The sequence below is a fragment of the Salvelinus sp. IW2-2015 genome, linkage group LG23, assembly GCF_002910315.2.
Source record: "Salvelinus sp. IW2-2015 linkage group LG23, ASM291031v2, whole genome shotgun sequence".
In the NCBI taxonomy this organism is placed as follows: Eukaryota; Metazoa; Chordata; class Actinopteri; order Salmoniformes; family Salmonidae; genus Salvelinus; species Salvelinus sp. IW2-2015.
This window is the reverse complement of record NC_036863.1, coordinates 41,490,310-41,502,628: the sequence shown is the minus strand read 5'-3', so window position 1 is coordinate 41,502,628 and position 12,319 is coordinate 41,490,310. Positions and strand designations below refer to the sequence as shown.

Here is a 12,319-nt window from a genome sequence, read left to right as displayed (position 1 = left end):
TGTAGACCTAAAGCAGTCGGGCCGGGCATAATGACCGTGATGTTATCTTCCCTCGTCCTCCATCTCTTCAGAGTGGCAGAAGACTAAGGCCCAGCAGCACCGGGAGGAGCTCCTGCTGCAGGAACTGGTCTCTCTGGTCAACCAGCGGGACGAGCTGGTCAGAGACATGGACGCCAAAGAGCGAGGGTGAGACTAGCCCATCTGTTTGTTACAGCCATTGCGTATACAGTATGAAACACCAAGCATGTGTATAGGACGTCACGCTGCTCGCTTAGCKAGTACCCCTCCCTCCCGATGCGGGCCCATACCTGGCGCGAACTCGGGGACCTCTGCCTCACAAACACACGTGACCGTCCTCCCTCATGCGTCTTAGCCGATCGCGCCGCCTCAAAAGCTAGCTAACGAGGCGACGCAAGCGGGACACTTAAGGCCGAGGAGTACGTTTCACACGTYCCCATGTGCTACACTCGCATGTTCCATATGTTTGATATGATGCAGTAGCGTGCCGGTTGTTTATGTGTGTGTGTGTGTCCTCAGGGCCGTTGAGGAGGATGAGCGCCTGGAGCGGGGGCTGGAGCTTAGACGCAGGAAGTTCAGCAACAAAGACAAGTGTGTGCTGCAGTGAGAGACGGGACGACAACGACAAATACCAACCCATCCAGGAACTAAACCTCCACAATCCCTGMTTTATACCAAGCTCTCACTCACTCGGCATCCTACACAGTATGAAACAAGCCTAGGAACCTGCCACCTCAGCAACAAATCCAAAGCCCTCTGCACCRATGGGATGATTGTCAAGCAGTGTTTTCTCTCCTTAACTGGGATTTTGGGACTGGTCATTAATGATCAATTACGTCCCCTGGGACGCTGGAGCTGTGTGCCTTCCCCTTTGAAGATACTTGAACCAAATTTCCCCCTGTACTGGGAAGGTCTCTCATCCATTTAAAACTTTTGATTGAAAAAAACGAGGACCTTTACAGTTCAGTCAGTTAATATGCCTTACTCTGTCATTCAGTAGACAGAAAGCCCACTGTAACAGATGTGTGTGTGTGTGTGTATACATTTAGCCCACCGTGAAGATAAGTGGTTCCATAATTAAGTGCCTACTCTCACATCTGTAAACATCTCATTGATCTTATCTGGTCCGACAATATAAGATAATCAACTATATTAGATAGTTTGCGCTTTGCCTTAATGCTTTGGTGGAACTGGCTATTAAAAGAACGGTCTGGTGATTTCACGCAAAATATTAAAAGGGCTCTGTATACAGGAGGACTGACCGTTCTGTGTTTTACTTTGGACCCAGATGTTTGGACGAAAAACTCAAGTTTGTGAGAGTACCACGTATTGATGTCTTCTGGTGGAGATGTATTTTCAATCCTACTTTTATTTATGGTTTGGACATTTGCATGAGAAATGTTTGGGTTAGGTGTGTGTCATATTGAACATACTATATGAACAGTCAATCAATCTACCCAGAAATGAAAGAAAAAGAGGACAGTGAACAAACATGAAACTTTAGTTGTAGAGAGAAGCTAGTAGTCCTACTTGGAATACATACAGGACAATAAATACCATCCTGTAAATATTAATATTTATACTCTGTTATAACCTGGCACTGCAGTTCTTTTAATGTTTATTTTTTTTAGCAAAGACCTTTAGTTTCACATTTCTATTATCACTGATGATGATGATGATGATGATGATGATTTGTTACTAACCACTGGTAGAACTGAAAATGTAATGACGTATTACTTTGTCCCAGCCTCTTTTTAAAAATGATATTTCGAACACGATATGTTTTGTTTGAACCAGTGAATGATAAATAATACATTTTTGAAGTTTAAAAAGAAAATTGGGAGTTTGTTTGAATAGGTTTCCTCTAATTTGTTGTCATATCTTATGTGGTACTTGTTCACTCTTTTTCATGGAGGGATGTCGTTGTGTTCTGTGAATGAGGAGTCATTTCTCAATATCTATATTATCGTGATCGTGCGCTATTATACTGAACAAAATATAAACTCAACATGCAACAATTTCAACGATTTTACTGAGTTACACTTCATATAAGGAAATCAGTCAATTGAAATAAATTCATTTGGCCCTAATCTATGGATTTCACATGACTGGGTAGGGTTGCAGCCATGGGTGGGCCTGGGAGGGCATAGGCCCAACCACTTGGGAGCCAGGCACACCTACTGGGRAGCCAGGCCCAGCCAATCAGAATGAGTTTTTCCCCACAAAAGGGCTTTATTACAGACAGAAATACATCAGCTGTCTGGGTGGCTGGTCTCAGACAATCCYGCAGGTAAAGAAGCCRGATGTGGAGGTCCTGGGAGGGCGTGGTTTCACGTGGTCTGCGGTTGTGAGGCTGGTTGGACATATTGTCAAATTTTCTAAAACGATGTTGGAGWTGGCTTATGGTCGAGAAATTAACATTGAATTGTCTGGCAACAGATCTGGTGGACATTCCTGCAGTCAGCATGACAATTGCACTCTCCCTCAAAACTTGAAACATTTGTGGCATTGCGTTGTGTGACAAAACTGCACATTTTAGAGTGGCCTTTTATTGTCCCCAGCACAAGGTGGACCTGTGTAATGATTATGCTGTTTAATCATCTTCTTGATATGCCACACCTGTCAGGTGGATGAATTATCTTGTGAAATGAGAAATTCTCAGTAACAGGGATGTAAACAAATGTGTGCACACAATTGGAGAGAAATCAGCTTTTTGTGCTAATGGAACATTTCTGGGATCTTTTATTTCAACTCATGAAACATGGGAACAACACTTTACATCAGTGGTTCCCAACCAGTAGTACTAGGACCCCTGGGGGTACTTGGCCTAACCATGGGGGGTACTTGAGAAGACTCCTGAGACCATAGGCTTACTGGTAAAATGCACATGAGGTACTTAACGCGTAATGCAGGCAGAGCAAAATACAGTTGGTGGTACAGTAACTGAAAATGGTTGGGAACCACTGCTTTACATGTTGCGTTTATATTTTTGTTCAGTATATTTATTACATTTGTGCATGACTAATAAATAAGTCTCCTTTGGTAAGAACGTGTCAGTGTACTGTTACAAGCCACAGTTGAATCCCCGGAGCCAGCTGAACCAGAGAACATATGAAGGGCTTTTGGCTGAACTACATTTCCCACCTGTGTAGGACCACGATTTGACGTCATCACTCAATGACACCTGCGCACAGTGCCGCAAAAGACCAGAGAAGACAAGTAAAAAGGGAGACAGAGAGGAAAACAACACGCGAAAGAAAGGAATGTGTATGAAGTAACAAAACGAATTCTAGTCTCTGAACACTTACTCACCGAACCAAGAAACTATACACAGCCTCTTGGCTCGTGAATTTGTAGAACAATTTGCCAAACGTGGTCTGGCGAGCTAGCTAACGTCGTTAACAACAAGTATTCTTTCTTCCTACGCGTTAGCAACGCAGCTAGCTAGCTACCAAGAGGATACGCGTGTGACCCAGACAAGAGCCGAGAAAACACGTATTTTGGACACACCATGAATCCTGAATAGTGAGTGAAGTTTGTGATATTTATTGTTTTTGTTAGCTCCATGTCCAGTAACCGCGGATGACGAGACGTAGCTAGTTAACTCAAACGCTTAACAAAATATATTGCGTCATCACTTGTTTACATATTTGTTCCGAACATCTGCTATGATATCGGGTTGTTTTACATGGTAGTTACAATGTTGTCATGATCATACCAATAGCTATGTTGACATAAAATTGCATAAGAATATTGATCTAACGTTGGTTAGCTAGTTTGTTGAATGACCTGGAGTGGAGATATGGGTCTAGTCACCTTTCTCTTTCTTTCACGTTTTCCTCTTGGACATTTCATCGTACACCCTTACAGCTGTAGTTAGCTATAATAACATAATTTCAGATGGAAATGACAGCATTGCGTATAAACTAGCCTAACTCGTCAGAGACCTAAATGAAAGTCAATGCTGGCGGTTTGATAGAATATATATGTTAGTCTCTAACCATTATTTGATAGCCTCTAACCTGGTTTCCCCCGTAGTGACTACCTGTTCAAGCTGCTTCTGATTGGCGATTCAGGGGTGGGCAAGTCTTGCCTCCTGCTTCGATTTGCGGTAAAAACGATCCGTTTTCAGCTTTCAATCAACGTTTGGATACTGTGTGTCTGTGCGAGTTTGTTGATATATGTGTTGTTGTTTTTTTATGATACATTTCAGGATGACACCTACACGGAAAGTTACATAAGCACCATCGGAGTGGACTTCAAAATCCGAACTATTGAATTGGATGGCAAGACTATCAAACTACAGATTGTGAGTTGAATCCAGCAGGCCTGGCAGCAGTCGGGAAGTGTCATCTCAGTTCATGCTTGCAGCCATGTAGTGTTTTAGCTAATTAACATCTTGTTTTTCKTGTCTCATGTCTGTAGTGGGACACTGCTGGTCAGGAGCGGTTTCGCACCATCACCTCCAGCTATTACAGAGGAGCCCATGGTATCATCGTTGTCTATGATGTAACAGATCAGGTTAGTGACACCCCTCCACAAAGGAGATTCATTAACATCTATGAGTTAACGTTTATTTATTKACCACATATAACTGAGGTATTTTCTAGGAGTCTTACAACAATATAAAGCAGTGGCTGCAGGAAATCGACCGCTATGCCAGCGAAAATGTCAACAAGCTGCTGGTGGGTAACAAGTGTGACCTCACCACCAAGAAAGTAGTAGACTACACAACAGCCAAGGTGAGTCCACAGGAAACATGCGGAATCTGATACAGATGAACCACAGTATTTGAATAAAGTGTACTCTAGTCGACATGCTGAATTATCAACTGTTAGGACACACTGTGTTTTACTTGCAATGGAAGCACCCTACTACTGCAGTCMGACTGGTTATTGACATCTGTCTCACCCTCCTCAAACAGGAATTTGCTGACTCCCTATCCATCCCCTTCCTCGAGACCAGTGCTAAGAACGCAACCAACGTTGAGCAATCCTTCATGACCATGGCGGCCGAGATTAAGAAGCGCATGGGGCCCGGGGCCACGACGGGAGGAGACAAGCCCAACCTGAAGATTGATAGCACCCCAGTAAGGCAGTCTGGAGGAGGATGCTGTTAGGACTGCCCTGCCCCCTCCTCTCACCTCCAGAGGCCCAGGGGTAGAGTGACAGTGCTGGGATGGAGCTGACAGAACAGGAAAATATGGTGATGGAGGTGGTGGGATCTTCAAGAACTGACTGACTTTTTCCCCCCATTTTTTTTTTCATCTTGACCTATGCCCATAATTAAGTGAGAAGGGTTTGTACCCAAGGAGMAGTTGCCCCCCCCCCCCCCCCATACACTCTCATTTTATTCACCAATGTGCACAGAATTGGAAACATCATCTTTGATAAATGTGGTTGGCTTTGTAAGGCATGAAAAATGTTTTTAGCTAATCCAGTATCTATCTGTAGCAGTGGCTGTTTAAACACACACACACACAAGTGGTCGAAAGAAATCATGGATGTTCTTTCAACTATGGCTGACTACATAACTACCCTTTATGGCCTTCGTGGTTCCTAGTCAGACTGCTGATCGTTGATGGTGAGAAGGTGAAGTAAGAGGAATCATTGTGACAGTTAAACCAGAGGCTTCACGGACACACTCCAGAGGAAAAATAGTGAAGACAAGCGCCGTTTGTATCATCTGTCCTCTCGGGAATTGAGATTCAGATTTGGAAGTTGTCATTGGGCCCATGCGCATAATATATAGGTTGTAATAGGGTTGCTGTTGAGGAGAAAGAGAAGACAGGGTGAAGTAAATAACCGKCTTTCTATCAAAACAAAGTTCACAAAGTGGGGACAACATGATAAATGGAAATCTGCAATCACGGCGTCCACATCTTTAATGTCTGTTYTAATCATCGTTATATAACACTATTATCACATGGTGGTTTTACTACTGTGATTTTGGATTGTTTTGATTCTCTCTCTTCTAATCCCGAAAGTGTGTAAGCAATAAGTATGTTATTGCTGTTTGATGAATGAGAGCATAACCAAAGGTCAACAGCATTTGGTTCTTTCTGTCTGGAGTGGTAGCTGGCTGTTAACATCCAGGGGTTTTCAGGCATGTCCAATCCTTTAGCGTTGAGTTTGTTCTCAAGTCACAATGCTGCTGTACCAGTAGCATTAGACCTTTTACATGCTCACTATAATACCGTACGGACACCCTCTGGTTGATGATAAGGTAACATGTATTGTTACAGTACTAGCTCATGCCATTAGTCACCATGGTCCAGCATTGCAACAAGGTTTGGATATTTGTTAGACAATATTTTGGGGAGAGTATGGCACATTACGTAGCCTACCACAGTTAGCTTTTGAGTGTATTGTTTTCACGTTTAACTGCTTGCTCAAACTTGTCGTTTCGGATATGTCTTTTCTAATGACATGTTTGTGGGAAAGAGAGAGAATGGACCTCAGAGGAACAATCACCAGCGTCTCAAATTCGTATGGGGTCTCAAATTAGTATGGGATTTCAAACAAGAGGAACACTTTTGCTTTCCTGAGTAAATACTGTAGAGCTGATGACTGTCTGGGAATTCCACTTTCTTAAGCATCACCATTGATATCCTTGCCTTTTTGATGAAGAAGTATCTTGCGGATGGTTGGTAAACACACCAGGAAACGGTTGCTGGGTTTTTCCATTTAGTGAATTTTGACCCATTTAAATAGTTGGCTTCCTTGATATATTCTCTCTGGTTTACATTTTCCCTTTAAAYGAAAAATAGATGATTTCTAATACACTAATTCAATAATTTGGCTTTTGGTCAGGGAAGCGATATAATGGAAAGATTCCGGCATGATGGTTATTTCTTCTTTGCTGTGGACAATGTAACATGCTCTTAATGCCCAGAAGATATTAGGAGTCCATAGTAATAAAGTTTATTGTTATTATTGCCATTATTGTGTGTTCACTGTGTATCTGTTTTGTACGTCATTTTTTCAGATGAATGTGGTACCTGTAATGACCAGTAGAGGTCAGTCAGCACAGAAACAGTAGCTCGTCTGAAGCTGTTATAGGCTACTGATAATCCGCTGGAGTTTTACACCATCTGACATCAGAGAGTTGTGCATGCTCACGCCGTTCACCTTCTAGCTCTCGTAGGCCTACCCCGTCTCATGTCGGGATGACTTAAAAACAGCATGATCTCAACACACGTATGCCACAAGGATGATAATGTAAAGATAGTTTGTCGACGCTGGGTGGAGTGTGCAGGGTGTCCATTCTATCCTGTTTATTTCTAGCCTGCTCTTACATTGGGAGCTTATATATAAGTAATTGCCAAAATAAAGGAAACACTGGAGTAAATTAGGAATACAGTCTATTGAAAGCAGGTGGTTCCTGAGTCAATTAAGCTGTTAACTTTCCATCCTGCTTAAGGTCATGTGTAAAAATGCCYGTTTGCCCATTATTTTGGCTGTCATGGCTAGAAGATGTCTCAGTTATTTTGAAAGAGGCGTCTCAAAGGAGTATAGGGKGTTTAAAGTGTGGGTGTGTGCCAGTCACCAGATCTCAACGCAATTGAACACTAATGGGAGATTCTGGAGYGGAGCCTGAGACAGCGTTTTCCATCAACAAAACACMGAATGGTGGAGTTTCTCGAGGAAGAAAGTCGCATCACTCCAATAGAGTTCCAGACACTTGTAGAATCTATGCCAAGGCTTGAGCTGTTCTGGGGGCTCGTGGTGGCCCACCGCCCTATTAAGACACTTTATGTTGGTGTTTCCTTTATTATGGCAGTTACCTGTATGTGGCGGAGCAAGCTACAGTACCAACTGGTACCTGTGTGGACTGGGTCACAGTTATCTGTCCATTGTGTAGTATTCAGTGTTTCCCCTATATGCATTTAGCTAAATCGTTGCCGGCACTGGGGGGAAAAAGGTATATATTTGCTATAATGTAGACGTATAGATGTATGGCCCAGGAAGACTCCATTCTCACCATAGCAGTGAGCCTGTTTTACATTCTACTTCCCACCAGGGTCGCAACTTTAGTTTTAGAAGTGGAGGTTGGATAAACACTCCAAACAGCCTACCCGACCACTCGGAGGCGTCCGTATGGTCCTGAAGTAGACCGTTGGCTCGTTTTGTRTCACATTCCAATGATGAAAATGCAATTTCAGAATCATGTCCTCCCCCCGTCCGCAGTGAAAGTTGCGCCCCTGCTTCCCACACCAATAAATGTGAAAGTATGAAACCATGCTATTTTACAACAGTCTAAATCTGAAACATTAGTCAGGGKGATATTTGCTGGTACGGTAGGATCTGCTGTAGCCTATGACATTCTCAACTGCATTTTGATCCCTCAAGTTCAATCCTAAATGTCGTCTTCTTGGTCCCCTGACCCAGTCAGCTATGGAAAACCCCACAGAAATGAAATCAGGCCTGTGAGTTTGATCAAGCATGCATAAGCGTCAATATGTCTGTTTGCATGCTACTGTTAGTGTTGGTGTGTAAGTTCTCCAGAGTTGGCCTGGTGTTAGTGAGTCTATGCAGTGTGTCGGTGTTGATATGACCATGAGTGCATGTGTTTGTTGTACCCATCACGATACTCACCCTGCTGCAGACCCCCAGGTCCTGGGCGGGTGTGTGGGGGGAACCTGGTGTGGCTGGGGAACCAGGTGGTGGTACCACTGACTGAGAAACTGGTGTTCCGGGCCTGTATGCCGCCCATGCTAGTGCCCTGCACTGGACCCACCACTGCCATCTTCATCGTCCCTCTCTTCTTTAGCATGGGTAGAGCAATGCAGCTTATAGACATTAGTAGACTGCTTGACATTTCCACCATTATTACTGTGCCCATCTCTGTTTCACATCAACCATTGCAGCCCATTTCCACCATGTTATTGAACAGCTGCACCTAAAAGAAGACACTTTGGCAGTTATCCTGCTCTCTGCACGAAAGGCGAACAGTTACAGAAGCCTTGAAACCAGACACGTTTAATACACGCATGCACWTCAAAATACAAATATACAGTGCCTTCGGRAAGTATTCAGACTCCTTGACTTTTTCCACATTTTGTTACGTTACAGCCTTATTCTAAAATTGATTAAATAAATGTTTTTCCTCATCAATCTGCACACAATACCCCATAATGACAAAGTGAAAACAGGTTTTTAGAAATTTTAGCAAATGTATAAAAAAAMMAAAAACAGAAATAGCTTATTTACATAAGTATTCAGACCCTTTGCTATGAGACTCGAAATTGAGCTCAGGTGCATCCTGTAGTCCACAATCATCTCCTTTGTCTCGGTTACGTTGAGGGATATGTTGTTATTCTGGCACCACCCGGACAGGTCTCTGACCTCCTCCCTACAGGCTGTCTCGTCATTATCGGTGATCAGGCCTACCATTGTTGTGTCACCAGCAAACTTAATGATGGTGTTGGAGTCGTGCCTGGCCATGCAGTCGTGGGTGAACAGGGAGTACAGGAAGTGACTGAGCACGCACCCCTGGGGGGCTCCAGTGTTGAGGATCAGCGTGGCAGATGTGTTGCTACCTACCCTCACCACCTGGGGGTGGCCCGTCAGGAAGTCCAGGATCCAGTTGCAGAGGGAGGTGTTTAGTCAGTGTGGACCACTGCGCTCCAGTCCCGTCTTGGTCCTAGAGGGCCACAGGAGCTGCACATTTTCTTTGTGTCCCAGTGTATATTAATCAAAGAAATGTGGGTAGAATATCAGCCACCAGATAAAAACAATTTGTTGAAAAGACACTCAAATGTGATAACAACCAAGCTGTGCAAGACCAGACATTTGCTGAATGTGTGAAAATATCTCCTGTGTCTTATGCTATTGGAAACCCTGCTCTCCAGTACAATACACAAAGGCTGCTGTTCACTGACCCTGTGTCATGTACATTTTTCTCTAAATGGACTGGAATGTTATACTCGGTGGTCAGTTTCCTTCTTCCTGAGTGTAAGGCATGTGTTTAGCAGCTGACAGTATCTGTCCAAGGTGTCTTGTCAACTGAGTGGGTTCACATAAAAACCACACTTACCAATTGGTGTGGRTTCAAACGACAGAAATACGTTTTTGAGTGTCTATAAATGGACTCAGAAGCATTGGTTTAAGATGGTTTCAGCCTGAAAACTAGTMTTATTTCCATTCTCTCTGTTTTCTCAGTATTGAGAGAACCTGGCTCAGAGAGGCCGCTCAGGAAGACTCAAGATCCAGGAAACTTTCATTCCAGCGTCCTCATGAGGCACTGTGGCAACAGCACAAGGTCAAAGACGCCGCATCACAGAGCAGTAACTGGAGACTGCCTGGAGTGTATTAACATACGGCAACCGGCAAGCTCCGCTAATAGCCAGTTCACAGGCCAAGGGCCCCCAGAGACATCACGGTGACCCACAGACAGAGGGTTCAGGACCACAAGCAGAGATCAGTGGGGTGTGTATGTGAGCATGTACATGCTTCTCTGTGCATGAGGTTTTGTAAAAAAAAAATTAATAATAATGGCCTATATAAATAAATGTCCCCTCCCCTATTATATGAGAGAGAGAGAGAGAGAGAGAGAGAGAGAGAGAGAGAGGTTAGGAGGCATACAGATGTTAAACAAATCAAGACAGAACTGTCAATAAAATCAAGAGAGCTCTGTCAACCCCTGTCAAACAATAAAACAATTATCTGGAATATTTAAAAATCTAGAATGTTGAATCACTTGGTAAGAATTATGCAAAGCTAGCGCAATATATTCTATAGACAGAAAGGTTTCGTGATGCTCAAGGACCATTGCATGTTATTCCAGAACCAACCATTTACATTTTAGTCATTTAGCAGATGCTCTTGTCCAGAGCGACTTACAGTAATGAGTGCATACATTTTCATACTGGTCACCCATGGGAATCAAACCCACAGCTACCAACTGAGCCACACAGGAAGCTYGATAATATGTTACTACGGAAAAATGAAGCATTTCGACAGGAGAACAGTGTAGAGCGTGAACTTGGGCCTTTTGCATCTCTTAGGGTAACCAGTATCAAGGGCACCATCCACCCTATCCTTTAGAGAGAAAGTCTGTGAACTTCCAYAGGCAACCATCAATAGTCGGAGGCTTTGATTCCCGTAAAGCTTTAATGTGGCATTTCACCTCCTATTGTTAATGCATTTACCATGATCCATTCACATAGTCCTTTTTGCCTTTTCTTCCAGCCCTCAGAAAGGCACAGACAGACACACTGATGCTTGTGAAATATGGAAAAGCTGAGGCTATCTCATCTGGTAAATGAATGATCTATGAGTCATTTTGTACCCAGAAAATTCTCGTACTGCAGTGATTCCTTTCAATGTTACTTAAGAGAGGAGGAATGATAGCCATTTGAAAAKCACAGCAACAGAAGATGTTACTGCTTTTGCCTACAGCTGTAATCATTTGCACATGTAAATCTGTCTTACTGGACTCACTGTAAATCACCCGAAGTGATACATCTTTAAACTCTAAACGTTAATCGCGGCATCATACTGTAGCGTTGTGAAATAAAATATGCGCAACGGTGAGTACAGAACGTACAGAACTATAAAGATTAGATTAGCATTGCAGCAAGAGCCCCGTCGCAAATGTGTTGACAAAATCACGTGTGGAGAAGAGGTGGCGATAATAATCAGAACGTTTCAATTAACTCTTCACGGGGGAAAGTTTGAACGACAGAACAAGTCGGTCTCTGGAAGAGTACTGCTCAAGTAGCACAATCTTTATCAATTTTAGCCACCCACTGATACACAAACACAGATTACATAATTTCCCACCAAAGATAAGTCTTAATAGCTAGCCTAAAAAAATGTTGACGAAGGAAACAGATATATCATAATGTGTTGGACAGAGATGTCAGTGTTGGCCCAGGAATCGGAGTATTTTCCCCTGTTAAAAAAGCACTGCAACTATCTGGGACGTATTAAGCACTGCAACTATCTGAGACGTAAAAAGCACTGCAACTATCTGGGACGTATTAAGCACTGCAACTATCTGGGACGTAAAAAGCACTGCAACTATCTGGGAGGTATTAAGCACTGCAACTATCTGGGACGTATTAAGCACTGCAACTATCTTGGACGTATTACGCACTGCAACTATCTGGGACGTATTAAGCACTGCAACTATCTGGGACGTATTAAGCACTGCAACTATCTTGGACATATTACGCACTGCAACTATCTTGGACGTATTAAGCACTGCAACTATCTGGGACGTAAAAAGCACTGCAACTATCTGGGACGTATTAAGCACTGCAACTATCTGGGACGTATAAAGCACTGCAACTGGA

General features: G+C 43.3%; 2 protein-coding genes across 7 annotated transcripts in view; both read left to right on the top strand.

Annotated features, from left to right (window-relative positions):
- The window catches only part of ehbp1l1b (EH domain binding protein 1-like 1b), a 29,035-nt gene extending 25,968 nt beyond the window's left edge, over window positions 1-3,067 (top strand). For all 6 annotated transcript variants that reach the window (XM_070434636.1, XM_023969205.2, XM_070434634.1 and 3 more), the window contains 2 exons: window positions 72-186; window positions 538-3,067. In XM_070434636.1, the coding sequence (XP_070290737.1) occupies window positions 72-186; window positions 538-625 (203 nt within the window). In that variant the 3' untranslated portion in view covers window positions 626-3,067. The remainder of the gene's footprint in view (window positions 1-71; window positions 187-537) is intronic.
- A 135-nt stretch (window positions 3,068-3,202) lies between these two features.
- On the top strand, window positions 3,203-6,959 carry LOC111951170 (ras-related protein Rab-1B). The gene is made up of 6 exons (XM_023969217.2): window positions 3,203-3,543; window positions 4,057-4,129; window positions 4,232-4,327; window positions 4,444-4,539; window positions 4,629-4,760; window positions 4,943-6,959. The coding sequence occupies exons 1-6, from the start codon at window positions 3,530-3,532 to the stop codon at window positions 5,135-5,137; spliced, it is 606 nt and encodes a 201-aa protein (XP_023824985.1). The 5' UTR covers window positions 3,203-3,529; the 3' UTR covers window positions 5,138-6,959.
- Window positions 6,960-12,319: the final 5,360 nt, after the last annotated feature.

What these genes read in the sequence shown, in the direction of transcription:
- LOC111951170 (XM_023969217.2), top strand. An exon ending in GCCTCCTGCTTCGATTTGCG is followed by an intron (nt 4,130 to 4,231) that starts GTAAAAACGATC and finishes GATACATTTCAG; the next exon opens with GATGACACCTACACGGAAAG. An exon ending in TAGACTACACAACAGCCAAG is followed by an intron (nt 4,761 to 4,942) that starts GTGAGTCCACAG and finishes CTCCTCAAACAG; the next exon opens with GAATTTGCTGACTCCCTATC.